This window comes from Rhinatrema bivittatum, chromosome 2 (assembly GCF_901001135.1).
Source record: "Rhinatrema bivittatum chromosome 2, aRhiBiv1.1, whole genome shotgun sequence".
In the NCBI taxonomy this organism is placed as follows: domain Eukaryota; kingdom Metazoa; phylum Chordata; class Amphibia; order Gymnophiona; family Rhinatrematidae; genus Rhinatrema; species Rhinatrema bivittatum.
Window position 1 is genome coordinate 456612476 of NC_042616.1, and position 26500 is coordinate 456638975.

Here is a 26500-nt window from a genome sequence, read left to right on the forward strand (position 1 = left end):
GGACACCTGAGGACTGAAGGGGGAGGTGGCCTGACCTGACCCTCAACTAATTTGCATACATTTTCCCATTCCCCTTGCACCTGCTCTCACATGATTTAGAACTGGGTCTCAACATATTTGACACAAAGCCTGGAGCAAGGGTACTAACAGGTTCGTCTTACAGTCCTGCACCCCTGCTACACATTAAAACTGATTTTATATGAAAAGAGCATGCAAAGTACAACCTGAGGTAAAAATATCACTTGCAACATGTATCTGTGCTACTGTAGTGCACACCAGAAAACCCTGGGGGGGGAGGGGGGAGATATTTGAATCCCTATTGTGTGTTGGATGTGGACTTGGCCCTCAGAGAGCCATGAATAAACTGAGTTACAATGTACTAAACCTCCCATACCAAAACAGCACTAGCTGGAAGCACTTTAACAGTATACTATCTATAAAAAAAAAAATGCAATGTCACATTTATATTCAGCTTTTTGGCTCAAGTGGATTACATTCAGGTACTGTAGGTATTTCCCTGTACCTGGGGGCTTACAGTAAGTGAAAAGAGGGTGAAAAGACTGCCCAAAGTGGGATATGAACCCTGGTTTTGCAGCTCACTACTCTAACCACTAGGCTATGCCTCCACTCCAAATATACCAGGCCCTAAACACCAATACACATTAAGAAAACAGAACAAGAAAGGCTGCTATAGATCTCCATACAGAAGCTACATGTAAGCAAAATCTCACCTCAGGCACTCTTGCAGCCCACAGGGAATGGTGACTAAAATGAAGTATTATAATACCTTTATTGCTCTATGGTGAGACCGCACCTTGAATACTGTGTACAATTCTGGTCACCGCATCTCAAAGAAGATATCGTTGCAATGGAGAAGATACAGAGAAGGGTGACCAAAATGATAAAGGGAATGGAATAGCTCCCTTATGAGGAAAGCCTAGAGGTTAGGACTTTTCAGCTTGAAGAGACGGCTGAGGGGTGATATGATAGAGGTGTTTAAAATCATGAGAGGTCTAGAACGGGTAGATGTGAATCTGTTATTTACTCTTTTGGATAATAGGTCTAGGGGGCACTTCATGAAGTTAGCATGTGGCACATTTAAAACTAATCTGAGAGTTTTTTCACTCACAATTACTCTGGAATTTAATGCCAGGGGATGTGGTTAGTGCAGTTAGTATAGCTGTGTGTAAAAAAAAAGGATTGGATAAGTCCTTGGAGAAGTCCATTACCTATTAAGTTGACTTAGAAAACAGCCGCTATTACTAGCATCAGTATCATGGGATAGACTTAGTTTTTGGGAACTTGCCAGATTCTTATGGCCTGGATTGGCCACTGTTGGAGACAGGATGCTGGGCTTGATGGACCCTTGGTCTGACCCAGTATGGCATATTCTTAAGGCTCCATGGGACAGACAGCAAAGGGAGGGAGGCAAGTACCAATCCAACAGTACAATGACATGCATCCATTTTGCTGAGGGAATGCAGCAAATTTGTACAAGCAGCAGATAGCAGCCCTATAACATTACTTGTTACATGACTGGCATTGCAGCCTGTGCTGGACAGACTTGGGAGGCAGATGTAGCATATTTCTAGTTTGGAGAGAAAGCAAAATTGCTTACCTTGTAATAGGTGTTATCCCAGGACAGCAGGATGTAGTACTAACATATGGGGGATATCACTGACAAAGACCTATCACAAAACTTGTCAAAGTTTCTAGAAACGTTTGACTGACATCCCGAGCATGCCCAGCATGCCATGATCCTTCGAGCCACAGGGGTCTCCCTTCAGTCTCGTTTGTAGTAATGAGCATTAGCCAAAATAATAAAATGTATCTGACCCAACTCCGCGGGGTGGGTTTCGTGAGGACTACATCCTGCTGTTCTGGGATAACACCTATTACAAGCAGGCCAATACAGTACAGTGCGCTCCAGAGAGCACTGTTAGCCTCCTCTTGGACGCGCGTATTCCCTTACCCCTTATTCAGTAAGGGGAGGAAACGTGCGTCCAACCCGCAGCACCTAATAGCGCCCTCAACATGCAAGGGTTAGGGTTAGGGTTAGGGTTAGGGTTAGGGTTAGGGTTAGGGTTAGGGTTAGGGTTAGGGTTAGGGTTAGGGTTAGGGTTAGGGTTAGGGTTAGGGTTAGGGTTAGGGTTAGGGTTAGGGTTAGGGTTAGGGTTAGGGTTAGGGTTAGGGTTAGGGTTAGGGTTAGGGTTAGGGTTAGGGTTAGGGTTAGGGTTAGGGCAAATGCATGTTGATGGCCCTATTAGGTATGCGCGCGGGATACAGAAAGTAAAATGTGCAGCCAAGCCACACGTTTTACTTTCAGAAATTAGCACCGACCCAAAGGTCGGCAATTTCTTCCGGCACCGGGAAAGTGCACAGAAAAGCAGTAAAAACTGCTTTTCTGTGCACCCTCCGACTTAATATCATGGCAATATTAAGTCTGAGGTCCCGAAGAGTTAAAAAAAAAAAGTTTAAAAAAATTTGAATTTGGCCCGCGGCTGTCGGGCCGAAAACCGGATGCTCAATTTTGCCGGCGTCCAGTTTCCAAGCCTGTGGCTGTCAGTGGGCTCTAGAACCGACGCTAGCAAAATTGAGCGTCTGTCAAACCTGCTGACAGCCACCGCTCCTGTCAAAAAGGAGACGCTAGGGACGCGCTAGTGTCCCTAGCGCCTCCTTTTGCCGTTTTTACTGCCGGGCCTAATTTAAATACAGAAATCGCGCGCACTCCCACGGACTTTACTGTATCGGCCTGAAGGTAAGCAATTTTGCTTTATCCCAGGACAAGCAGGATGCTAGTCCTCACATATGGGTGATTAGCAAGCCAATGAAAGCACAGGGACGGGCGGGTGTGACGTACGCACGCCCGTCCCTGTGCTTTCATTGGCTTGAGCGCCCGTCAATTTGGACGCTCAAGCCCATGAAAGTTCGCTTCGCTTCCAAGGCCGTAACTCAGCAGTCTTTTTTTGGGGGGGCGTAGCTGTCAGCCAGAAGTCGAGCTGGAGTACCTGCGGGAACATAGTTTAGAGCCAGGAGAACCGGGACCTGCGCGGGGGGGGGGGGGGGGGCGGCCGCTGCAAGCCGCTTTCGCCGCTGGCTGCCCCCTCCGGAGGACGGCAGAGAAGGTTGAAGGGGCTGAAAGCAACAAAAAGTAAGTTGATAACATGTCGAGTAGCTTCGGGAGGAGGGGATTTTAGGTTTTAGGTTTCTTTTTGGGGGAACGTTTGCTGTCTACCCTTACCCCTGCCTCTAACGCAGGGGTAGGCGGTAAATTAGCAGGTTAAACGCACGGCTAAACTCCAGGTTAAAAAGGCGATAGTCGGGGCACGCGTTACTGTATGGGAGGGAATAGCTAATCCGTTCATTAACATATATACATGCCGGGTGTGGAAAGGGTTACGCGTCTGTTTCAAGAAGCGCTAAGGACGCGTGAAACCGGATACCGTATCGCGGGATCGCCTTACGCGTCCCAAATGTGCGCCCAGACGGGGAATCTGCAGTCGCACTTTACTGTATCGACCTGTAAATTGTATACAATCAGTAAGCCAATTAGTTTGCTTGCCCACCGCTTTTCCAGGCTTGTTTTGATCAAAAGAAAGAGCTGGGTGGATTTCCTATGGGTCGGAGTGCGATCTAAGTAGTAAGCAAGTGCACATTTACAGTCCAAGGTGTGTAAAGCCCTCTCTCCTTGGCAAGTGTGGTTTTGGGAAGAAAGTAGGCAAGATGGATTGATTCAAGTGGAATTCCGTAACTACCTTGGGGAATTTTGTGCGACAAGTGCTTGTAACTCACTAACCCTTCTAGCAGATTTGATGGCTATTAAGAATATAGTCTTCCAAGTAAGAAATTTATCACAGGAATCCATGAGTTCAAAAAGGAGAACACATGAGCCTCAAGACCACATTAAGGTCCCATTCTGTGACTGATTGTCAGTGTGGAGGTTTAAGTTGAATTAAACTTCTCATAAACCTACTAATGAGGGGTTGCACTGATATTGGTGCATCTCAGATGGTATTGTGATAAGCTGAGATTGCACTTAAATGTACTCTTCCCAACAAGATCTGGAGACCAGAGTCTGAGAGATGCCATAGATAGTCTAATAAAGATGTAGTGCATGAAAAAGGGTTGACACTAGTGTGCACCACGTGGTAAACCTTTTCCATTTAGCACAATAGCTTTCGTGTGGAGGGTTTATGTAAAGCTACAAGCACTTGAGAGACATTAGTTGAAAGCTTGAGAGATTGTAGAATCAAGCTTTCAACATCCATGCTGTGAAAGATAGGGATTGAAGGTTGGGATGGCGCAACCTGCCCTGATCCTGAGTTATGAGAGTGGGTGCTGTGCCCAGGCGAATTGGGTCTCTGATCGAGCGGTCGAGGAGTATTGGAAACCACACTTGTCGAGGCCAATATAGGGCTATGAGTATCATGGACCTTTTGTTCTGTTGTAATTTCACTAATGTTTCGGTTATTAGCAGTATCGGAAGATATGTGTATAGAAGGCCTGAGTTCCAGTGGCGAGCAAAAAAAGTGTCCCTGGGTAAGCAGTTTCTCTGCTTGTGTAGGGAGCAAAATTTGTCCAGTTTGTGATTCAGTTGTGATGCAAAGAGGTCTGCTATTGGTTGACCCCCCAAAGTTGAAAGATCTTGGTTGCCACTTCTGGATCCAGAGACCACTCGTGAGGTTGGAATTGACAACTGAGGCGATCCGCTACTACGTTGTGAATGCCTGCCAGATAAGTGGCCCGGAGAAACATTGCGTGTGTTAGGGCCCAGTCCCAAATCTGTGCTGCTTCTTAACAAAGGAGATGAGCCTGTACCTCCCTGTTTGTTGATGTACCACATGCTACTGTAATGTCTGTATCAGAACAGTCTTGTGGGAAAGGCAGTCCTTGAATGCATGCAGCGCATAACGTCTAGCTTGAAGCTCTAGAAAATTTATCTGAAATGTAGCTTCAAATTTTGTCCAAGTACATTGAGTCTGCAGATGACCAAAATGCACTCCCCACCCGAAGGTGGATGCATCTGTAGTTAATGTCACTTGCGTAACTGGTTGTTAGAAAGGTAGGCCTGTGAGCAAATTGTCCATGTTAGTCCACCATAGGAGCGAGGACCGTGGTTGCTGAGTTACTTTAACTGGATAGGATAGTGGTTGAATGACTTGTATCCATTGACTCATGGCTAGTCTGGCCATAGGAGTGACGTGAACTGTGGAGGCCATATGACCTAGAAGTGTGAGGCATTGATGAGCTGTTTGAGTGCGTGTGCAGAGAAAGCCTGTGCTTTGTTTTTTTTGGAAGGAAAGCTCTTGACATTATGGTGTTTAATTCTGCTCCGATGAATTGTAACAGGTGAGATGGTATGAAGTGGGATTTCTGGTAGCTGATGAGGAATCCCAACGAATGGAGTAGAGTTATTGTGAGCTTGAGAGAGTTGAGAGCTCCTTTTCTTGTTTGGCTTCTGATGAGCCAACTGTCCAGGTAAGGAAACATGTGCACTCTTTCCTTGTGCAAGTGGGCAGCTGCCACTGCCAGGCATTTTGTGAACAATCGAGGTGCTGAGGCAAGACCGAATGGTAGCACCCTGTACTGGAAATGTTAACTTCCTACTAGGAATCGCAGATACTTGCGATGAGGGAATATTGGCATGTGAGCGTAAGCGTCTTGAAGATCAAGAGAACAGAGCAATCTCCTTTTTGAAGTAGAGGTAGCATGGTGCCCAATGACACCATCCTGAATGTTCTTTTTTCAGGTATTTGTTGAGTTTCCGGAGGTCCAATATGGGACGTAGGCCTGTTTTCTTTGGAATGAGGAAATAACGGGAGTAGAATCTTCTGCCCTGCTAAGGCTGGGGAACTGGTTCCATGGCCCTGGCTCTCAGAAGGGTGGATAATTCTTCTTGTAAGAGTGTGGATTGGTTGTTTACTGTCCAAGATGAGGTGGGTGGAGTATTGTTTGTTATAGTGAGAAACTCCAAATGGTACCCTTGAGATGTTATGGAGAGTACCCATTGGTCTGTGGTGATGTGTGACCAATTGTGTTGGAAGAAAGTGATTGACCTACTGGCAAATTTGGGGTCAGATTGATAGACAGGCTTCTGTTCCCTGATGTGATCTCAAAATCCTGAAGTTGACCTCTAGGTGCTCTTGGTTGTCAGGTCTGCATTCTTTGAGCTGGCCTAGATGACCTTCCATGGGCAGGAGGTGGATAGTAATGTCTTGGCCTGTAGTATGGTCGTTTGGAATCTTTCCGTGGGAGTCTTCGTAATAATGGTTAAGACTCCTGAGGCACAAAGGAAAGCTGTCTCAAGGTTTCCTAATGCTCTTTTAACTGAGAAACTGCCTCTATCTCCAAAGAGATTGTCCCCTACGCAAAGGAGATCAGCAAGTTTCTCCTGTACTTCTGGTCTCAGGTCGGAGGCGTTAAGCCAGGCCTATCTGCAGGCACTTATACCCGTGGCAGACATTCTTGATGCAGTCTCGAAACTATCGTATGCTGCATGAACTTCATGTTTCCCAGCTTCCAGGCCCTTATGGATGATGGAAGTAAAAGAATCTTGGAATTGCTGGTATTGCGTCATATATAATTGGTAGGATGCAATTCTGGAGACAAACATGGGAACCAAAACATTTAAGGCATGGGCCATTGTGTCTGTCCAGATTACTACTCTGCCAAAGATCCTATTCTCTGTGGTTGTCTCCCTACTTTTGATACTTTATGCTTTAATTGGTTGCATCTATTTCTGCTAGAAATCTCATCCAGGAGTCTATCACCATCTGTGGTGGTGGTGTGTGATAGGAGGAGTAGAGTAGTGGTCGTCATTTCTACAGCCTTTGAGCATCTTTTCAGCCTTGTTTAGCTTATTCTAAGGAAAATACAACCATCTGGTACTTTACTGTAGCCTGTTCAATATTTGAATGTTTGTATCTTCTTTTCCCCCTAGAGTACATCTTTAGCTCTTTAAATCTGTGTGGCTAGGCTGTGTACAATTTTGGTTTTAATTTTTTGCAGTGGTTCTTACCTACAGAAGGACAAAGATAGTCTGCAGAACCACAGTCCTTCAAGTTGTATCCTTGTTTCAGACATTTATAGCAAGTTCTGTGACATTAGACATGTGTTTGCATTTGGGACAGAGCTTTAAGCCACTTGCCTGACTAGGAAAATTGACAAGGCAAAAATCTAAAACCATTTCTCCAGACTACCAGGAAAAAAAACAAAAAAAAAACAGACAGTTGATTGAGCTGTCTGAACAGACATGAAGGAAAAACAATGCAGGCCAACTCAATACAGCAGAAGTAAGATGACAAGGTATCTAGCTAAGGTAATCTAGTAGCGATTTTAGGCCAAGATCCTGAAGAAAAGTACTTCTTGGACTATGAAGGGCTGCAAGAGGAACATGTCAAGTCTCAAACTCAAAGCGCTGCAGGGTTGTGGCAATATAAGAACTATTGCACATGGGCAAGAGAAGACTTCCAGGAAGCTCTTGAATAATAAGTCTGTCCATTTAGCACTGAGCATGTTCAGTGTCTCATATGGGTTACGAAGTCATCCTCAGATCAGTTATCCAAGAGTAAACAGCACAAGGGGAGGGGCATTCTTTAATACCAAATGTTCACCACAAGAGGAAGGCAGTTAATCAGTTGAACATCTAAAACTGCCAGAAAACAATGGTTACAATACTAAAATTTCCAAAGACAGATGGAAAAAGTTGGTGGGGAAAAAATGCATTGCTAAATTTTCTAATTAGAGTCTGGGGATGTGTGAGGGGAGCAGGGCAGGTTATCTAGCATAGTGATCTAACTGTTCCATCTAGGTAGAAAGAATTAGCTACAGACTCCATTTCTGTGCTTCTCAGATTATGTAGATACTACTTTTAATGAACTGGACTGAAAAGACCAGGGGGGGGGGGGGGGGGGGGGGGGGGGGGGGGGGAGTCCAACTTTCTGCTAACCAACTATAGTATGGCCCTCCCAACAACCTACTGCTTTAGATTGCCTTTTCTGGAATAGCATGGAGCAAGATTTCATAAGTCTGAAACTAGGGGATCATCAGCTAATCTAAATGCTAGGAAGCAATTCCAGGACTAAAGTTTAAGAAATGTAAAAACCCATCAAGTACAGACTCACTGTCATCCAACAAGCATTTCAAGACCTAGTATTTTTCATTAGAAAAGATTTACTTACATAGATGAGCCCCGAGTAGTATCGCTCTTTCAAGTTATGCAGGACAGAGGCTTCATTCAGGCATGTCAACTCCGCCATGTCCTCAACCTTGGAAAATTTGGGAGGATTCATTTTCTGGATATCATCCTTGTTCACTTTGACCTTCTTCCCATTCTCTGTCAACTCCACAATGGCCTCTTCTCCAACTTCCTCTTTCAAACTGGCTGCCTGGAAGCCATGTGTTTCTGAGGGGACCCATACTAGCTTCTTTGCTGCCCAATCAGCTTGAGCTAGGGGGTTATTGAGGAGGTTTTTGTCTACATAGAGATATTTCTCAGCATCTCTCTGAGCCATGGTGTCTTAATGCTGAAGGCCTAGAAAAAAATAAAAATGCGGTTATTAGCCCATTCTCAAATGGGGAAAAGCCTAGTTAATGTTTTCATCTTAAAAATAAGCTTGACTATAATTTAAAGAGAAACTAGTGCTGTGCACCAATTGTTTGATTTATCTTTAACATTAGTGAATTTAAGATTTCTGCTAAGGTAGTCTACCTTATGAGCCCAAGTAATCTTGAGGTACTGCTGTACTGACCTTTAACCAAAACATGCAAAAGCTCCAACAGGAAAAAACCTAAAAAGCAGTTTCATGTTTCTAGGCTTTTTGGCATTCTTCAACAGCTGGAAACCCCTCCCCCTTTTGTCAGCACATACAGACCACCAACATGAAATTCAGGCTGCATGTGAAACTGGTTTCACTGTCCAGTTTAAATATTGGAATGCTAGTTTACAACAATCTTTTGAGTTCAGCTCCATATAATGGCTGATAAACCAAACCTGCACAGTTATCTACAAAAGTGATGGTTTTCTACAACTGTTAAATACGGACCAATAAAGTTGTGGGAACCTTGAAAGCACTATACGCCCAAGTCAGTACAGAATGAACTAAGGATGCCTGAATATCCAAGTTAAAGTTTGCTTCACAATGGCATACCTACTATGCATTTTACACATCTAATATGGATTCCCACCTGCAATTAATGCAAATGTTTGCTGAACACTGAACATTAAGCCCTGATGCAATATAGATTGAAAATTTACTGCTACCATCTCAGGCAAAAATATGCACACAAATAGTCCTATTTAAATCACTTAATAGGAACATTGGCTATTACTTCAATGCGGAGGCACAAATACCCAGCATTAAACATTAAATCTAACTCCTGGTCAGAGCTGGAGTAAAGTTACTCAGCTATATTATTCTATTGGCTCAACACAATGTGCTCAAATCAGTTTCTGTATATAAATCTGATTGCTAAGCATGTTGTGTATACTTTTTTTTTGTTTAACTCCCACAGCAATAGCATACTATTAACTTACATCAAGAGTTAAATCAATTTTAACTGCAGCAGTAAAATAAAATGTAAAATCTCATTTTACACCAGACCCTTAGTAAGCTACTTGTGCATATACTGCATGAGCACACAGTATTGTTAATAGCATTCCATTAATGCACTAGTATTTAAACCAATTTTTTTTTAATGCTTTAAAACCTGCTTAGCAGCATATTTGATACTTCAAAAGAAAAATTAGGTAGAAGCAACAGTTCCTAGCTGCAGCTACTCAGGGCACATTCTAGCCCTTTTTAAAGGAGCCTTTAGTTCTCTTTAACAGGCCTCTCAGATGTAAAGCTCCAAACATTGCTTAAATCAGATTAATGTAAGACAAAGTATACAAAGTTACAGCTCAGTAGTGATCTTTTAGGTTTCATACTGACCCCAGGAATAAAATGTTTAAAAAAAACTTAGTAGGCACACCATCTGGAAAGGTTTGCAGGGATTTCAGGTCACATTCGGCCATTACAAATAGAACCGCTATTTACACCTGCTTCATCTCCAAGAAGAGAAATGCAGCAGCTTAGCTATAGAAAATGATTCTAGTAAACTTTCAGCTTTTACAGCTCTCTAGCTCCCTATTTCAGGGCAGACACTCCTTCAGAGAATCCAAGTCTTAAGAGGCATTATCAGCCCCATGGGAGGAAAAACTAGAAAAGTGTTTAAACATTTTCCAAATCTTAAGAAAAAACAGCATGTGACTAATTTTAAAGACAAGTGCTGAACTGTTAAAGTGCTGCTTTAAAGACATCGTAAAAGTAGACATTTAAATTAAAAAGGGTGATAAGATAGTAAAACATGAATGGTCTATCACTTGCTTTCAAAGGATTTCCGTATTGCTAGATTTCAGCTTCTCAAATATTTACATCATGAATAGCCAAGTAAAAAATGAAAAAAAAGTGTTCTGCTTACTGTAAACCATGTTTTCCATAGATAGGATGAATTAGCCATGCTGTCTGGGGACATCCCTCCAGGGCAGCTAGGCTGAGCTTTGCTCTGTGTGGATGTGCCTCCTTTCCTGCACTGCTCCATTTTCTCCTCATTCTATTCCAAAGCATGTTTGCGAACATTGAGCAATGCAGGAAAGGACACAATAACAGAGCAAAGCTCCGCCTAGCTGCCCTGGAAGGGGGGGGGGAGATTAGCTGATTAGTCAGGGACCAAGCTGGGCACCACTTGAAAGAGTTGCAAGGTGCAACCACCAGCCTGAGTCCGCTTTCATGCTCCTGGTCAGACTCACTTGCCGGGACAGCAGATTGAGGACTGTCCACAAACCCCATTGCAGGCACCATGTGCAAGCAGGTATGTGGCACCAAATAGATGGCTGCCGCCATGTGGCCCAGCAGGTCAAGATCTGGCGGACCAAGGTGTGAGTACAGTCTCAGTGGAATGGCCAGGGTGCACAACATGTAGGCCTTGTCTGCCAGAAGGAATGCTCTGCCCAGCACTTATACAGGAGAGATTCTCATGCATATTCAATGAAGGTAGTCCATGTAATTTGCATACATTGCAGCTATCCTGAAAACCAGTCCTGTTTGTGGTGCTCTAGGAGCAGAGTTGGCCATGCCTGGCACAGAGTCTTTGCTGGTGGGATGTTTGAGAAACTTGTCTGCCTGTTTCATTACCAATTCCACAACCGATTGCTGTGGTATCTGAACTACCTCAAACCCCAGGGTTTGCTGGCTCTGTACTCAAGGCACAGCTTCCTGGCTACTGGGAGAGGCTGCAATCTCCCAAATTGCTTTTAAATCCTGCAGGATATAGTGCACTGGATTGCTGAGGGATCAACTGGCGTTTCCAGGATCCAGAGATAACGGAAGACCTCTTCACAAGGATCCCTGTGCTCACAAACTCCCAGGACCTTCCCCAACTTAGCCAAGAACTCTAAATAGGAGAGGTCTTCTGGTAGTGAAGAATGTACTGAAGGATCAGAGAATGCCTGTTGATCCCTTCTTCAGTTTGATCACAAATGATGCAGGTGATTGAGCTGTGTCCTCTGTCTTTGGAGAGGGGGGTAATATTCCTGGGACATGTCCTCAGACTGGTTGGACTCTGCAATGGGAGAATGGAAAGGGCAAAATTCCATGCCTGCAATCTGATGGGACCTCCCTCAGTGAGGAAGTGAATAGGTTCTCCCTTAGGGGGAGGGGTTAACAAATCTAACAGGAGTGGGACTAAAGAATGCCCTCCTTGTTGCTAGCTATCAGTGAGGCAAAGTCTTCTACTCTGTTACCTGATCTGTGAATTAAATGTGTCCTTTGGCCAGGAGTTGATAAGCGGTCTTCCAAGACTAGTATCAGCTTATCTTGCTGAGAAACACTGGAGTAACTAGACCAGTGGATGCATGAAAACCAGTGGCATCACAGACCATATTGGAACTTGGCACTTCCACAAGCCTCAGATACTGCCCTGCAGATTTCAGGGGGGGGGGGGAGGGGGTAAGTGAAGAATCTTTCAGGGCCTCTTATTTGCATCAACTGCTGGTGCACCAGAACAGAGCCCAACCTCTGCTTCAACACCAGCTGATATATGGCACTCAGACTCCTATATCCAGTACTTCTGAGCTTTGTTCAACCCTGTGAGGTGTTAGGCTCAGAGGCCTGTACTAGTTGATGAGGAAGTCCTGCTCAATTCTGCACCAGGGGAGCTTGAGGCAGCTCCACTCTGGGAGGAGGATAGACTTTACCAACCCATGTAACTCCTCCAAGGTAATGAGCACACTGTGGTTTGATCCCAGACAGAAAAATAAGTTAGAGGGGACACATCCATGTAGCAGCTCAGATAAAAAAAAAAAATCAATCAGAAGATAGCACCTTTGCAGATCTTTATGCTTGCTCAGAACAGCAAAGATTGACAGGGGTGGCCACTGCTGGTTCTCAAAAACTACAAACAGGCCTGGTTTTCAGACTATCCACAATTAATATGGAAATCTCATGCATGTTCATTGTGGATATCCTGAAAACCAGGTCTGTTTGTGGCTCAAGGACTGAGTTGGCTACCCCTGCTCTATGAGTTAGGACAGAGGTCTGGTTCAGCATCACTGGATATCACCCATGTGTTGACTAATTTGGCCCTGCTTGTCAGAAGAAAGCCTGAATTTTGAAATAAACCCCCCCCCCCCCCCCCCCCCAAGGCCTGGGAAAAAAAAACCTTAAAGTCAGCACTTCTCTACCGGTGTCGCCAAACACCAGCAGATGTGTTGTGTCTCCTGGTGTCCCACTACCCCGTTTCTACTTTCCTTTTGCCTTTTTCCAGCCCCCGTGGGCCAATTGGAAGCCTTTCTTCCTACCCCCATTGCCCAATGGGAAGCCTCCTTCATTCTGCCTGCCTCACGCAGGCCAATCGGAAGCCTCCTCCCTACCAGTGGGAGTAGGAAGAAGGAGGAAGCCTTTGATTGGCCGGTGAGGCAGGCATCTGAATGGCAGGGATGGGGTGGGAGAATAGAAGATTTTGAACTCCGACAAAAGCAAGGCCGCGTGGCAAAGAAGAAACCCACCCCCGACCAAGCAAGGCCACCACAGCACGTGGCAGCGAAGAGGAAACCGGACCCCGACCGAGGCCACCATGGGAGCCCATCCCTGCAGTGAAGGAAGAAGTTTTTGATGAGAGCTGGTGTGTGGGTGCGAGAGCATTTGTGTGTGATTGAGAGCTTGTATATAAAAAAGACCATGAGTGATTGAGAGAGACTGGTCAGGAAGATGACTGGTGTGAGAGACAGACTAGTCGTGGGGTCTGATGTGGGGGGGGGGGGGGGGTGACTGGTTGTGGGTGCTAAGGAAGAGGACTCTGAGGACAGAGCTTCAGCAGGCCTTGCTGCTTCTGGTGAGTCCTACTGGCCTGGAAGGGAAAGGAGTAGGAGAGCTGCTGGAGAGGGTAAGTAAAGGTGGCTTTTTAAAGGTTATTTTTCTTGACTGCCATTTTAATTGGGTATTATGCGGTCTGCTGTTTTGAAATATTTATTAATATTTGGACATGTTTTAATTTATGAGTTTTTAATTGTTGGATATTATTCTGTTCAGCAGTTGTATTATATAGCTTTACAATTATTTGTGTGGGGCTCTATAGCATCTTGGCTTACTGTTTTCCCAATAGGAAATGTATTAGTGCTTAGGGCCTGGTTTAATAGTTATAGTGTTGCTTTTTCATAGATAGGATTGTTACTGTTTGAGTGTGTTCCATAATACAGCTGTAACTTTGTACAGGTTAGTGTGCATTATTGCAGATCCTGAGAGTCTGTTAGGTGCTATATTTCTCTTTCCATTTCTCCAGGTTTGCACTGCATGCAGGAGTGGCTTTTTTTGGTTTTCCATTCCAGTTTGTCTCCATATTTATAATTTGTGGTTTTTCTGTACTTGAAGGGTGTGTGACAGAGGAGAGGTATTTAACTAGCATGTAGGCATTTGTATCACTTATTTGTTGTGTTCTCAATTGGATATGCATTAGTGGTAAATTACTGTCTTTTTCATAAGGAAGGCTATTTTGACTGGTAGTAAAAGGAGTGTTTTGCTTTTACTGAGATGTCATCAGAACCAGAATATCTTTTTTGTATGGTGAGTTGGTACAGGGTAATGCCCTAGATCTGCTCTGCACTTATTGCTGGGGGTTGAGGGGATTCCTGTGGATGCAGAGTGCACGTTTACATTTAGTCCCATGATGGTCACATGTTCAGTGTGTCACATGTGAGAACTGTCAGGTGTGTCCCGGCCAAAAAAAGGTTGAGAACTACTGCTCTAAGTGATCCCCACTCACTTCTGCCCCATCTGTGCTGTATTTTAAGACTGAACTGCTGCCCAAGGCCTGTGCCAGTTTTGAATACAGAACTGATGGGACAGGAGCAAGTGGCGATCACATCTGCATTAGTTTGTTTGAATAGGATAAGCCTCACCAAAAACTTTGGTGCATTCAGTTAGTGGGGTGAGGGAAGGGCTGGCAGTGTGCTATTGAAAACAAAAAACCCACTAAACACCTGTATTACTGAACAAATGGAAAGTTCTTAAACATCCTGTTCACAATCCCAAAGTATACAGTGATTTAATGTTCTAATTATTTAAGTGACGCTAAGCCACTTTTCCTCTGGACACCACCTGGCTTGCAGGTATTCCCACATTTCAAGTTTATAGTCACAACTGAAAAGGTAGCCTTGAGGTCTGGACAGCTTCTGTATCTGACTAAGCCCAACCAAGATCAGCAAGGTAAGGTGTCCAAGTGCCTCTGCCTCCTTCTCCAATTACAAGAACTGTCTCTGCCTAGATTACTGGCAGAGGTTTGTTTGGAAGCACTGGAGCTGGTACACTCCATAGTTCCACTAACCTCCAATGAACTTCCCAATCAGATGCAGAAATCTATCCTAGTCTCTAAAGAGGATGTTCTACCACCCACATTATCGGGCCGATTGTTAAGTCCGCCCGCTCTCCTGGCACACGCACAGGCCACTTGCCTGTGCGTGCAATTCAGTATTTAAATGAGGCCCTGCGGTAGAAATGGGCAAAAGGAGGCGGTAGGGACACTAGCGCGTCCCTACCGCCTCCTTTTGGCCCGGACCGGTGGCTGTTAGCGGGTTTGACAGCCTATGCTCAATTTTGCCGGCTGACAGCCATGGACTCTGAAACCGGCAAAAATGAGCGTCCGGTTTTCGACCTGACAGCCGTGGGCCGACTTCAAATTAATTTTACTTTTTTTTTACCCTTTGGTACCTCAGACTTAATATCACCATGATATTAAGTCTGAGGGTGTACTACTTTTCTGTGCACTTTCCTAGTGCTGGAAGAAATTAGCACCTACCTTTGGGTAGGCACTAGTTTCTGAAAGCAAAATGTGCAGCTTGGCTGCACATTTTGTTTTCTGAATCGCGTGGGAATACTTAATAGGGCCATCAACATGCATTTGCATGTTGAGGGCGCTATTAGGTTCGGCGGGTTGGACGTGCGTTTTTGGCCCCTTACTGAATAAGGGGTAAGGGAAACGTGCGTCCAATGGCAGGTTAACAGTGCACTCCGGAGCGCGCTGTATTGTATCGGCCCATTAAGTCAGAAGATACCATTCCCTTGACCAGATTGTGGTTTTAGTGAGAAGTCATCCACCCTCTCCCTTCTACAGCTACTGAGATTCCTCAGAGTCCAGTCTCACTTATAGGGATGATCATTCTACTTTCTTGCAGCAGAGTCCAATCAGAGATGGTGGGCCAGGCTGTACCTCCTCAGGGGCAAAGAAAGTACCTCCCAGTTCATCATCTTAAGTCATTAGCGTTGTAGATAACTGAGCCCATACCAGTAGGTCCAGAAAAATCTATAGGTATACCTGATTCACTTCCAGATCCCAGACTAATCTTCACCCCGAGACCTAATATTCCAAGTTTGGGGAAAAGATGGAACAGACTTTGTGTCCATGTCTGTCAAGAAATGGAACCCCTCTGGTCATCTTCAAATTTTGGATACTATCAAAACCAGTGACCCTTCCAGTCCACATCTTACAAAAGGAGAACATGGGAAACTCAGGCATTCCTATGGCTGGGAAACTACCTCAAATACAGTTCAAAAGTCTGGTGTCCAGCATTGTTCAGCTGCTTCAGTCTGATTGTCAAATTTGCCATGAAAAGCAAGAGAAGAATCCACTCAAGTTCACCACAAGGGGGGGAGGGGAGGAAAGACTACAGACTACTTGACAACTTTGGCAAGAAAGTCTTTCAAAGCTCCGTGCTTACCACTCATAGCTATTTAGTCCTATATGATACAATACATACACAACTACATTCAAAAGCTGAAGACTTTTCTGCAACCTACAGACAGTGGTAGTTAATTTAAACTTTATAAGCCACAGAATCCAATTGTTTAGGTGGGCTTACGCTTACATGAAAAAAAAAATCCAAAGTTACTCAAAACAATTAAAACATGAAAAGTTCTCCTGCTAGACAGCCAGTACAGAATAGTATATTCCTTAACACTATTGAAATAAAGTCACTAAATCAGTAAAAACAAGCTTGTTTAAATAGGTGCATTTTGAGTTTAAAAAAAAAAGTTGTACAGGCTTGTTTACACAGCTTCACCGGTAGGTTCCAAAGCACCACACCTTCTACAGAGAAGAGACTACAAGTAAAGCAGAGTTGCTTACCTGTAACAGGTGTTCACAGGACAGTAGGATGTTAGTCCTTACATATGGGTGACATCAGGATGGAGCCCAATTAAGTAGCAAGTCAAAAGTTTCTAGAACTTTAACTAGCACCATTGAGCATGCCCCAGCATGATACCAACCCTGCATCCAGCAGGGGTCCCCCTTCAGTCTCGTTTGTAGTAAAGATAAAGCAAAAAATAAAAGAAAACATAACTGGTCCAACTCTGCAGTGTGGCAGGCAGGTTCTGTGAGGACTAACATCCTGCTGTCCTGGGAGAACACCTATTACAGGTAAGCAACTCTGCTTTCTCATAGGACAAGCAGGATGGTAGTCCTCACATGTGGGTGATTAGCAAGCTACAGGATGCCTGAATGTGATAGCCAAAATGTCTAATGACATGCAATAGGCACAACAGAGGTAGTTTTGGTGAACTGGGGAGCCTGATCATCTTCCTGGGTTGTAGAAAGGAGTTAGGATATTAATGGGAGACAGGTTACAGAGGACAGCTTGGCCGAATATGGAATCCTGTCTACCAGCTTTGTCAAGGCAGTAATGAGCTGCAAAGGTATGGAGGGAGCTCCAATGTGGCAGCCCTACAGATGTTCGCAAGAGAAACTGAAGTGAGCCACCGACGTTGCCATTGCTCATACAGTGTGCGCTTTAACACTGTTTTGAAGAGAAGACCTGCTTGGTGATAGCAAAAGGAAATGCAATCTGCTAGCCATGTGGAAGTGGTCTGTTTCCCTACCAGAGTACCCAATTTGGCTTTATCGAAGGAGACAAATAATTGGGTGGATGTCCTGTGGGCTGCAGTACAATTTAAATAAAAAGCAAAAGCACGTTTGCAGTCCAAGGAGTGGAGAGCTCACTCTCCTGGTTGTGAGTGATGTCTGGGGGGGGAAAAAAAAAAAGGTTGGAAGAGTTATACATTGATTTAAATGAAATTCAGAGACCACCTTTGGCAGGAATTTAGGGTGAGTACAAAGTGCTATGTGGTCATGAAGGAACCTAGTGTAAGGTGCATCTGTGACTAATGCATGTAACTCACTGACCCTGCGAGCGGCTGTAGGCTGTAATAGCTATGAGAAAGATCACCTTCCAAGTGAGATGAAGCTCGCAGGAATGCAAAGGCTCGAAGGGATACTTCATAAGTTGTGCTAGAACATTAAGGTCCCAAGTAGGAAGTGGACGATGTAGGGGGAGATTTAAGGTGTGGTAAACCCCTCATGAAGCGAGCCACGAGCGGTTGTGATGTCAATACCTTTATGATAAGCCGCGATAGCACATGTGTAATCGAAGAGGAAGTCAGTAATCCAGATTCCGAAAGATGCCAAAGATAGTCCAGGAAATTTTCTAGGGAACAGGAAAAAGGGTCTATTTCCTTTGGCCCGCCCCACGAGGAAAATCTTTTCCATTTTGCTTTCATGAAGCTATGAGGACTTGTGAAACTGTCTGATAAGCTTGACTTTGCAAGCTCTAAACTTAACATCCAAGCTGTCAGGGATAGTGATTGGAGGTTGGGATGACGCAGTAGACCATTCTGAGTTATTAGCATTGGGTCTGTGCCCAGGCGAACGGGACATTGAACTGATAGGTTGCGAAGGATGGGAAACCATACCTGACGCAGCCAGTGAGGGGCTATGAGTATCATTGTTCCCTTGTCCTGCCGTAACTTCACGAGAGAGTCTTGCTGATTAGTGGAAGGTAAGCATAGAAGAGAGACCCATTGACCACGAGTGGGTGAAGGCATCCTGTGGCTGTGGTGCAGAGTAGAAAGTTACTTTGTGGTTGTGTATTGGCCCCACTGGTGAAATATATATGTTCTGCTACTGTGAAGTTCAGGGACCATTTGGGGGCGGGGGGGATGAAGTGTGGCTGAGATTGTCCCCCATCACATTGTCCATGCCTGCTAGATAAGTCACCTTCAGCAATATGGAGTGGGAGAGTGCCCAGATCCATGCCATCTCCTGACAGAAGATAAGATCCTGTGCCCCCTTCTTTAGATACCACATTGCAACCTGATTGTCAGTTTGTATGAGGACCACTTTGTTCGATAGGCAACCCTGAAAAGCAGAGAGGGCATATTGAATTGCATGGAGTTCTAGAAAATGTATCTGATGTTAGACTCCACCTTGGTCCATAAAGCCTGGGTCTGGAGATTGTGAACATGAACTCCCCAACCCAGGGAAGATGCATCTGTGGTTAGAATAATTTGGGATTGTGGAGGCTGAAAAGGTAGTTCTAGAAAAAGATTGGACTCCTATATCCACCAATTCAGGGAGAGACGTAACTAATTGGTGACGTGGATAATGTGAGACATCTTTTGACTTGACTGGGACCATTGGGATTTTAAAGTCCATTGAGACACTCATGACTAAGCGAGCCATGGGAGTTGCATGAACTGTGGACGCCATGTGGCCCAGTAAGGTCAAGAGGTGACGAGCTGTAGTGGTCTGGCGAGATTGAAGGAATCTTGCCATGATGGATAAGGATCGTGCTCTGGACTGTGGGAGGAACGCTTTTGCCTGGAGAGTGTCGAGATCTGCTCCTATGAACGAAATTGAGATGGAGTCTGATTGGATTTGGGGTAATTGATAAATAGCTCCAGCGATTGGAGCAGATCAATTGTGCAATGGAGTGACTGAGATGCTCCCCTTTGAGTCTGAGCCCTTATAAGCCAATCGTCCAGGTATGGATAGATGTGGATGCTTTTCCTTCAATGGGCTGCTTCAACTGCCAGGCATTTTGTGAAAACCCTTGGGGCTGATGCTGGTCCAAACGGTAGTACACTGTACTGAAAAAGAGACTGTCTTCCTATGAATCTTAGTGATATACCTGCCTCATCACAAATACCTATGTGTGCGTAAGCCTCCTGAACATCCAGAGAGCAAAGCCAATCTGTTCTTTGAATCAGTGGGAGCAAGGTTCCTAAGGTTATCATTCTGAACTTTGAGATTTGTTTAGGACAGGCAAATCCAAAATAGGACAAATGCCTCCTGATTTTTTTGGGATCAGGAAGTAGTGGGAGTAGAACCCTTGACCTCAATGCTGCCGAGGTACTGGTTCTACAGCATTGGATTGTAGAAGGGTCAAGAGTTCCGCTTCGAGAAGCGGGGAGTGACTATTTGGATTTGTGAGAGAGGGGATAAGCCATTCGGCAGTACAGTGAGAAAGTTTAGATAGAACCCTTGGCTGATTAGAGAGTACCCACTGCTCTGTGATGGTATGCCATAGAGTGGAGAAGAGGAACAAGTGACTCCCCACTGGAATGGCATGGGAAAGAATAGATTAGATGTTGCTCTCTAGAGGAGAGTCAAAAACCCAAAGCTGGCCCTGTTTGTAGGGCAGGTTGGGATTTTGGTGTTCTAGTCTGACGAGTCTGTCCTCTTTGGGGAGGTTTAGACTAGCGAGGACGAGCTTGCGGTGGATACCACCTTCTGGTTTTATATTGAAACAGTCGAGGATCTAGTCTGAAAGATTGCTTTGTAGTGGAAGGATAATCTGGAGGAAGAGCAGACAGCTGACCAAAAGGTGTCGTGGTGGTCTTAACTGTGCAACTGTTTCTTGGATTTTGGTACCAAATAAGTTGTCACCAGTACATGGCAGGTCTGCAAGACAATCCTGAACCTTGTCACAAGTCAAGATTTAAGCCATGCCAGTCATGCACTGATGCCTGCTACTGAAACCCTGGAGGCGGTGTCAAAGATATCGTAGACTGCTCTTATCTCATGCTTGCCAGCATCTAAACCCTTGAGGACGTTGTTAAGTCCTTCCTGGTATTCATCAGGTAAAGATTCAGAATACTCTTGTACTCTCTTCCAGAGATTCCTGGAGTACTGAGTCATATATAGCTGATATGCTGCAATGCGTGCAATGAGCCATGGAAGACCCTTCTTTCAAAAGGCATCTAAGGATTTCTGTTCCTTACCTGGAGGTGCTGATGAATGAGGTCTGGCCTTTTTAGATTTCTTTTGGGCTGACTCCACAACTGACTGGTGAGGTAGTTGAGATTTTTGGAAACCTGGGGCTGACTGTACCAAATAGATAGCATCAGCTTTCCTATTCACAGGAGGATTGAGCCAGGATGCTCCCAGTTATGGTTTAAAAAGGTGCAGTAGTACTTCAACAGGAACTGCCATGACCTCCTTGGGTGCAGCAACAAAGTGTAGTACTTCAAGCATTTTATGCATGGCATCCTCTTCTATTTGCAAATCAAAGGGAATTGTCTGACATTTCCTTAACAAAATTTGCAAAAGTCAAGTCTTCAGGTGGGGAATGTAGATGTTCATCTGGAGATGGAAGATTATCTGAACCGTCAATGTCTCAAGAATCAACTCTCCATGGATTATAAGGTGGTCACCGGCACCTCCAGGACCTTGAGGTTGGTGTGGAGGTGGAAATCCAGCCATATCTTGAGGTGGCACCAAAGATCGTGAGGGCATCGATGGCATTGGTGTTTTTGAAGGCTGGTGCGATAGTACAATGCCCGATGGTCCTGGTGTTGGTTCGGGCATAGACAGATCCAATTCTTCGATTGAGGATAAAAGGTATCAGCATCTGTGTCTGGCTTGGCGGGGGCCGAAGACACAGCTGGATCCGCAGGAAGAGCACCGATTAATGTGTCCAGTCTATCTAGCAGAGGAGCTAGCATCAGATGTGGGATCAGGCATCGGCATGGGGACTGGTGCCAGTGTCGAGACTGGAATGATTGTAAAGCCTGAAGCACTGCCTCTTGGACAATCCTGTCCGAGAAGCTGGCATGGCTACTGGGGGTGGAGGCTTGGAAGGTGTAGCCAGAGGTTCCACAGATGGCAGTGAAGTTCTGGATCCTGGCAGGGAATGCCTCAGTGCCCCGAGTCCAGACAGGGATGGGGCCTTATCTCCTCGGGGCTTTTTGGTCAGTGGCTCAGTCACCGATGGCTTTCCGATTCCTACATTGGAGGAGACACTTCGATGACTGTGTTTATGCTTCTCTCGATCGGTCTGCTGTTTTGTCTGGCATGGAAGACGTTTATGCTTTGGACTGGGAAGAAGGTGAGGGGACATCACTGATAGAGATTTTTGCCCTTTAGGCTTCACAGTGACAGTCTGAGGATAGAGGGTTTTGACTCAATGCTGGTTTAGTTGAAGTCAATGGAGAGACCTTTAAAAGGAGTTCCATCTTCCCCAAACGGGCCCTCTGGCCTTTGAGTCATTTGTGAACAGTTTGTACACCGCTGCACATCATGAATGGGTCCAAGACAGAGTATGCACACGTAGTGTTGGTCTGTGATAGACCGTTCTTGGGCACTCTGGACACTTATGGAACCCAGTGGCCATGATTTTTGAAAAAAAGAAGACTGTCGCGTGGTCGATGACAGACACCATGAGAAAAACGTCTGGGAACAGACGATGGGAAGAAGCTTACCTGCATCAACGATGGTCTGCGATTGATGGGGGACCCCCAGGATAGGGAATACACAAATTTAAGTTTAATTTCTGTGAGGAAAGTTTGTGAGGTGAACTCAGAGCTCCAAGATCTGTGAGGCTACTGCTGTGTGGGAAAAAAAAAAAAGACTGAAGGGGGACCCCTGCTGGATGCAGGGCATGCTCAGTGGTGCCAAAGTTCTAGAAACTTTGATAAAAGTGTTTCATGATGGGCTCCATCCTATCACCCACATGCAAGGACTACCATCCTGCTTGCCCTGTGAGAATCAGATGAATCATTTTATAATTAGGGACTTTAACAGACATTGTCCTTCAGATCTTAAAGATCTCACTGGATTGTAAATTTAAGAATTTGGGCAAGGTGGAGAACTGTCACTCAAGGCTAAATAAATCATAAGTTTTATATTGAATTAAAAAGTCAACTAGTGTAAAGCATTTAAAACTGAAGTGATAGGCTCATTGCACACCCAGCCATTCAAAATTCTGCTGCCAAGTTCTGTATCATCCAGATTACTTCAATAGTGTAGGCAAACAAGCCCAAAAACAAAGAACTGCAATAATCCAAAAGAGGTAAAATGAGACCTTGTAAACCATCATAAAATCTGATATATTTAAAGAAGGTTTTAATCTATGGAGCATTCATAGCTTCCAGTAAGACTTCTTGACTGATTTAACAGTCCTAGATTCTTTGTACCTCTCCCTTCTGGTATTTGATATCCTTCTAAAGCAAAAGTGGGAGTTAAACTGAGTATCAGCCTTCCTACTGAGGAAAAAAAATCTCAGTTTGTCCTAAGTTAAGGACCAGTTTGACCTTTGTTTAAAAAAAGCAAATTGATGCTTAAGCAAAGAAGTTAGTACACCAGCTTTTAGGGATATGTTCACCAAATTTGAAAGTGGTACAGTTAACCTGTGTAAAGGGGACAGATGCTATATTCGTTTTCCTCAAATCACATGGGGAATTCATGCCAATGAATTTTCTCACTTAGAGACACTAAATCTAAAAGGTATGGATTCCTTTGTGTAGGTTTCTATACTTTGTTCCCACCCTAGCAAATGCATGGCCAAAAGCAAATCTTCAAAGGAATGTGACAAAGGAGAAGCATCCACATGCAAGTTACTCTAAAACCAAAGTATTGTTCAGCTCGTGTTTTCTAGGAATGTATCTGCCACAGGCACCCCCAAACTTTAGAGTGAAGATAGGTGGTGTGGAAACAGCCATCCCTAAATGAGCTTTACCAAAAAGAAGAAGATCTCCCCGTCTTAGGGATCATGGCTTTGAAATATCAGATTGTTTTTATGGTCTCAGATGTGTTCTGAGTCTAAACCACCAAGACTGTGGTACATAAAAGATCAGGTTGGCTATCTTAAAAAAACAAAACTGATAAACCTCCACTTGTTTGACTGATCTTGCATTAATAAGAAGCGTCACACAAGAGATCACTGAAAATAACAGAATGAGAGACTTAGTACATTGCAATATGTTAGCCCTACTTGGAGACCTAATATGGGAATCTCTTATAAGAAGCTACCTTGGCCAATTACAACAGATTTATACAAACCAAGCCATGGTTCATAGAACAGCTTCAAAAAAGGTAACAGACTCAAAGTAAAGCTAAACAAACTGAATAGACAAAAAGGGGCACACACTTGTTACACCCCTTTGGCACTTTAGTGTTGCCATGGGAGACTAAATGGCTCCAGCCAATGTTATCATAGGGCAGAGTCAACGCTCAAACCACAGGAAGAGCTGAAGTGACCAGGATATGCCCTGGTAAATGTCCTGACAAAGAAGAAGTTTTCCTATATGGAGAACAAAGGTGGCAGCTGAGCTCAGTCTGGAAGATGTTAAGTCTCGGGAGCCACTTTTAGATACAGAAAAAGGCATCATTACCTTCTAATCTGTATGAGTCATTTGATTCTGTTTTGTGTACTTCAGCCTCTATCAGAAGTCTTATGTATGGTAAGAATTACAGTGAGCAGCATATATGAAGATGTCCATGAGAAATTGGTAGGCCTCCCTTGTTTAGGGTACAATGCTTGAGTAAAGGTCAGATAAGATTAGAATGCAGTAGTACAATCCGATAGCGCTAGAACAATCCTGTCATAAGATGCTTCTTCTCATACAATACATTTGGACTCATTTTGTGTCGCAACTGAAAAAAGTCACTAAAAAAACCACACTTGATTTAGTGCCTTCATACAAAGCTGCAATTTCATGTATGTCCTTACCAGTCTTCAAAAGTACCATCTGCTGCCTCTTCCAGACAAAATGCCAGCAGCCGGTTCAAGCCAAAAAAACAGTGAGCACCATCAAAAAAAAAAAAGGCACAACATAGCCAACCCAAATCTGGGCCCAGTTTTTTTTATCCAACTGAACAATCTGTACCCCTCTGTTCTGGTGGTGGTGTCCAGCTTTTTGTGGAAATGTGGCATCAGGATCTCAGTCCTCAAAATCGCACAATTACAGTTTGCATTTTCCAGTTAATATTCCTTCCAAATTGTTAGCAACTGGCCTTCCAGGTGAGAGATCTGGATTGAGTCTATTTCAACAAGCAAATCAATAGAACCAACCCCTGCATCCCAACATAGGTAAGGTTTATATTCCTGACAACTTTATCATGAAGTCACCTACTCCAAAATTCAAAATAATTTCCTCAGCACAATTCTTCCTTACATTCAAGACAAGTGGATATGTGCCCTGGAATTAAGGCTGCAAACACTCACTCATCTACTTCCCATTGATGCTACTTTTGCTTCAAGGTACATTCTTCCCTCTGCCAGAGAAGGTACTCCTGTTTAGCCTATTGACAGCTCTGGAGTCTTACATTAGCAGTATATTTGCATCGCCAAAGTCTACAAAATTTTTCCATACATGGAAAACTGGTCAGTCATGGAGAGCTTTCAAGAAGTGCTCTGTTCCCTACTCAAGAATTTTTCTACAATGCTTGATGTTCTAATCAATTTTGAGAAACTAAATCTAGAACCTTCTCAGTGAAGAGTTCATCAGGGCCTGCACAAACTCATTCCAAGAGAATGTTTCTATCTTCAGATCAAGTGAACAGACATCACTCATTCACAACCTATTGTCTTTCACACTTAACAGCCAGAATGCTCCTAATGGTATTGGGACATGACAGCAGCTATCCATGTGGGTCCCTTTGACCCGCCTTTATAGTTTACTTTCAATGGTGTCTACCTTTCAATAGATCAGTTAACTGCTGTCGAATGTGGCATTACAGTAGACCTGAAGTTGCAATGGTGGTTACCCCCCCCCAATCCCCTGAGTTCTTAGAATAAGCTCTTCACACTTCTCCATCAAATCACACTACTGATGCCTCCAAAAGGATAGAGCAATCACAGGGCACCTGGCGTCAAATTAAGACAACTACATGAACTGCCATGTGGCCAAAGACAACCAGCACGTTCATGGCTGGGACTTTATCCTTCTGTATCAACCACTGGACTAGGGATTAGTGGCAGCACACTGTCAGAAGAGAGTCTTCTCCAGATAGTCTATCCATGCCCTTATGAACTTTATTCGTTGGGATGGAACAGGGTTCAATTTCTTGAAGTTCACAATAAATCTGACTGAAAGAGCTGGATCCTTCTCTGCAGGGAGTATCTATTCAGTAGCCAGTCATTTAGGTAAGAAAAAGAGATGGATTGACGATGTGCTACTATTCCAGACATTTGAAGACCCTCAGTGCTGCAGAGTGCCTGAAAAGGAGCACATCATACTGATGAGGAATCTACCACAAAATGAAGGCAAGACACTTAGCACCAAAACATTTTTCATGTTGGGATATGGGACTTATATTTTGTAAGAAGGCTGAATACTTACAAGATTTTGGCCTAGTAGCAATGCTCTTGAAAAATAAGTGGCAAGAAAAATAAATGCTTATTAATATTGTGTTAGACTATTGTTATACACTGGGTGAAGAAAAGCAAGTATATATAGACAAACTGGACTAATTTAAGTATTGCAACCAATTCACACTGCCTTGGGTTTGTTTATTGTATTTGGTGTGGACTTAATGCTCCATTTAACTCTTCTTCCATGTCTGTTTTAATCTTCCTATGGTCTAACTCAATTACTTCCAAGGCCACAACTTCTTTTGCATTGCCTGGTATTACCCAGCATGGATGATTTCAATCCTGTTTTATGTTGAAATGCCTTGCTTCTACATTGAAAGCATTACAAGTTGGACAGAAAACAGCCAACTGTCTTAACAGGAGCTTGGTATACAAATATTTCACAGAATTTACACTACAATAGCTCCCAATACAATGGTGTATAAAATTTAAAGTTTTTGATCTATCCATAAAGCCTTGAGAAGTAGTGATCCAACTTATGTCAGTCAAAAATCTATAGACTGCCTTGTATAAGATCAGATATGTTAAATGTAGTAACCACAC

The 26500-nt window shown here is 44.1% G+C and overlaps 1 protein-coding gene across 2 annotated transcripts in view; it reads right to left on the reverse strand.

The window, feature by feature from the left end:
• MYH9 (myosin heavy chain 9) overlaps positions 1–26500 on the reverse strand; it is a 419875-nt gene that overhangs the window by 339461 nt on the left and 53914 nt on the right. For both annotated transcript variants that reach the window (XM_029590410.1, XM_029590411.1), the window contains exon 2: positions 8181–8533. In XM_029590410.1, the coding sequence (XP_029446270.1) occupies positions 8181–8513 (333 nt within the window). In that variant the 5' untranslated portion in view covers positions 8514–8533. The remainder of the gene's footprint in view (positions 1–8180; positions 8534–26500) is intronic.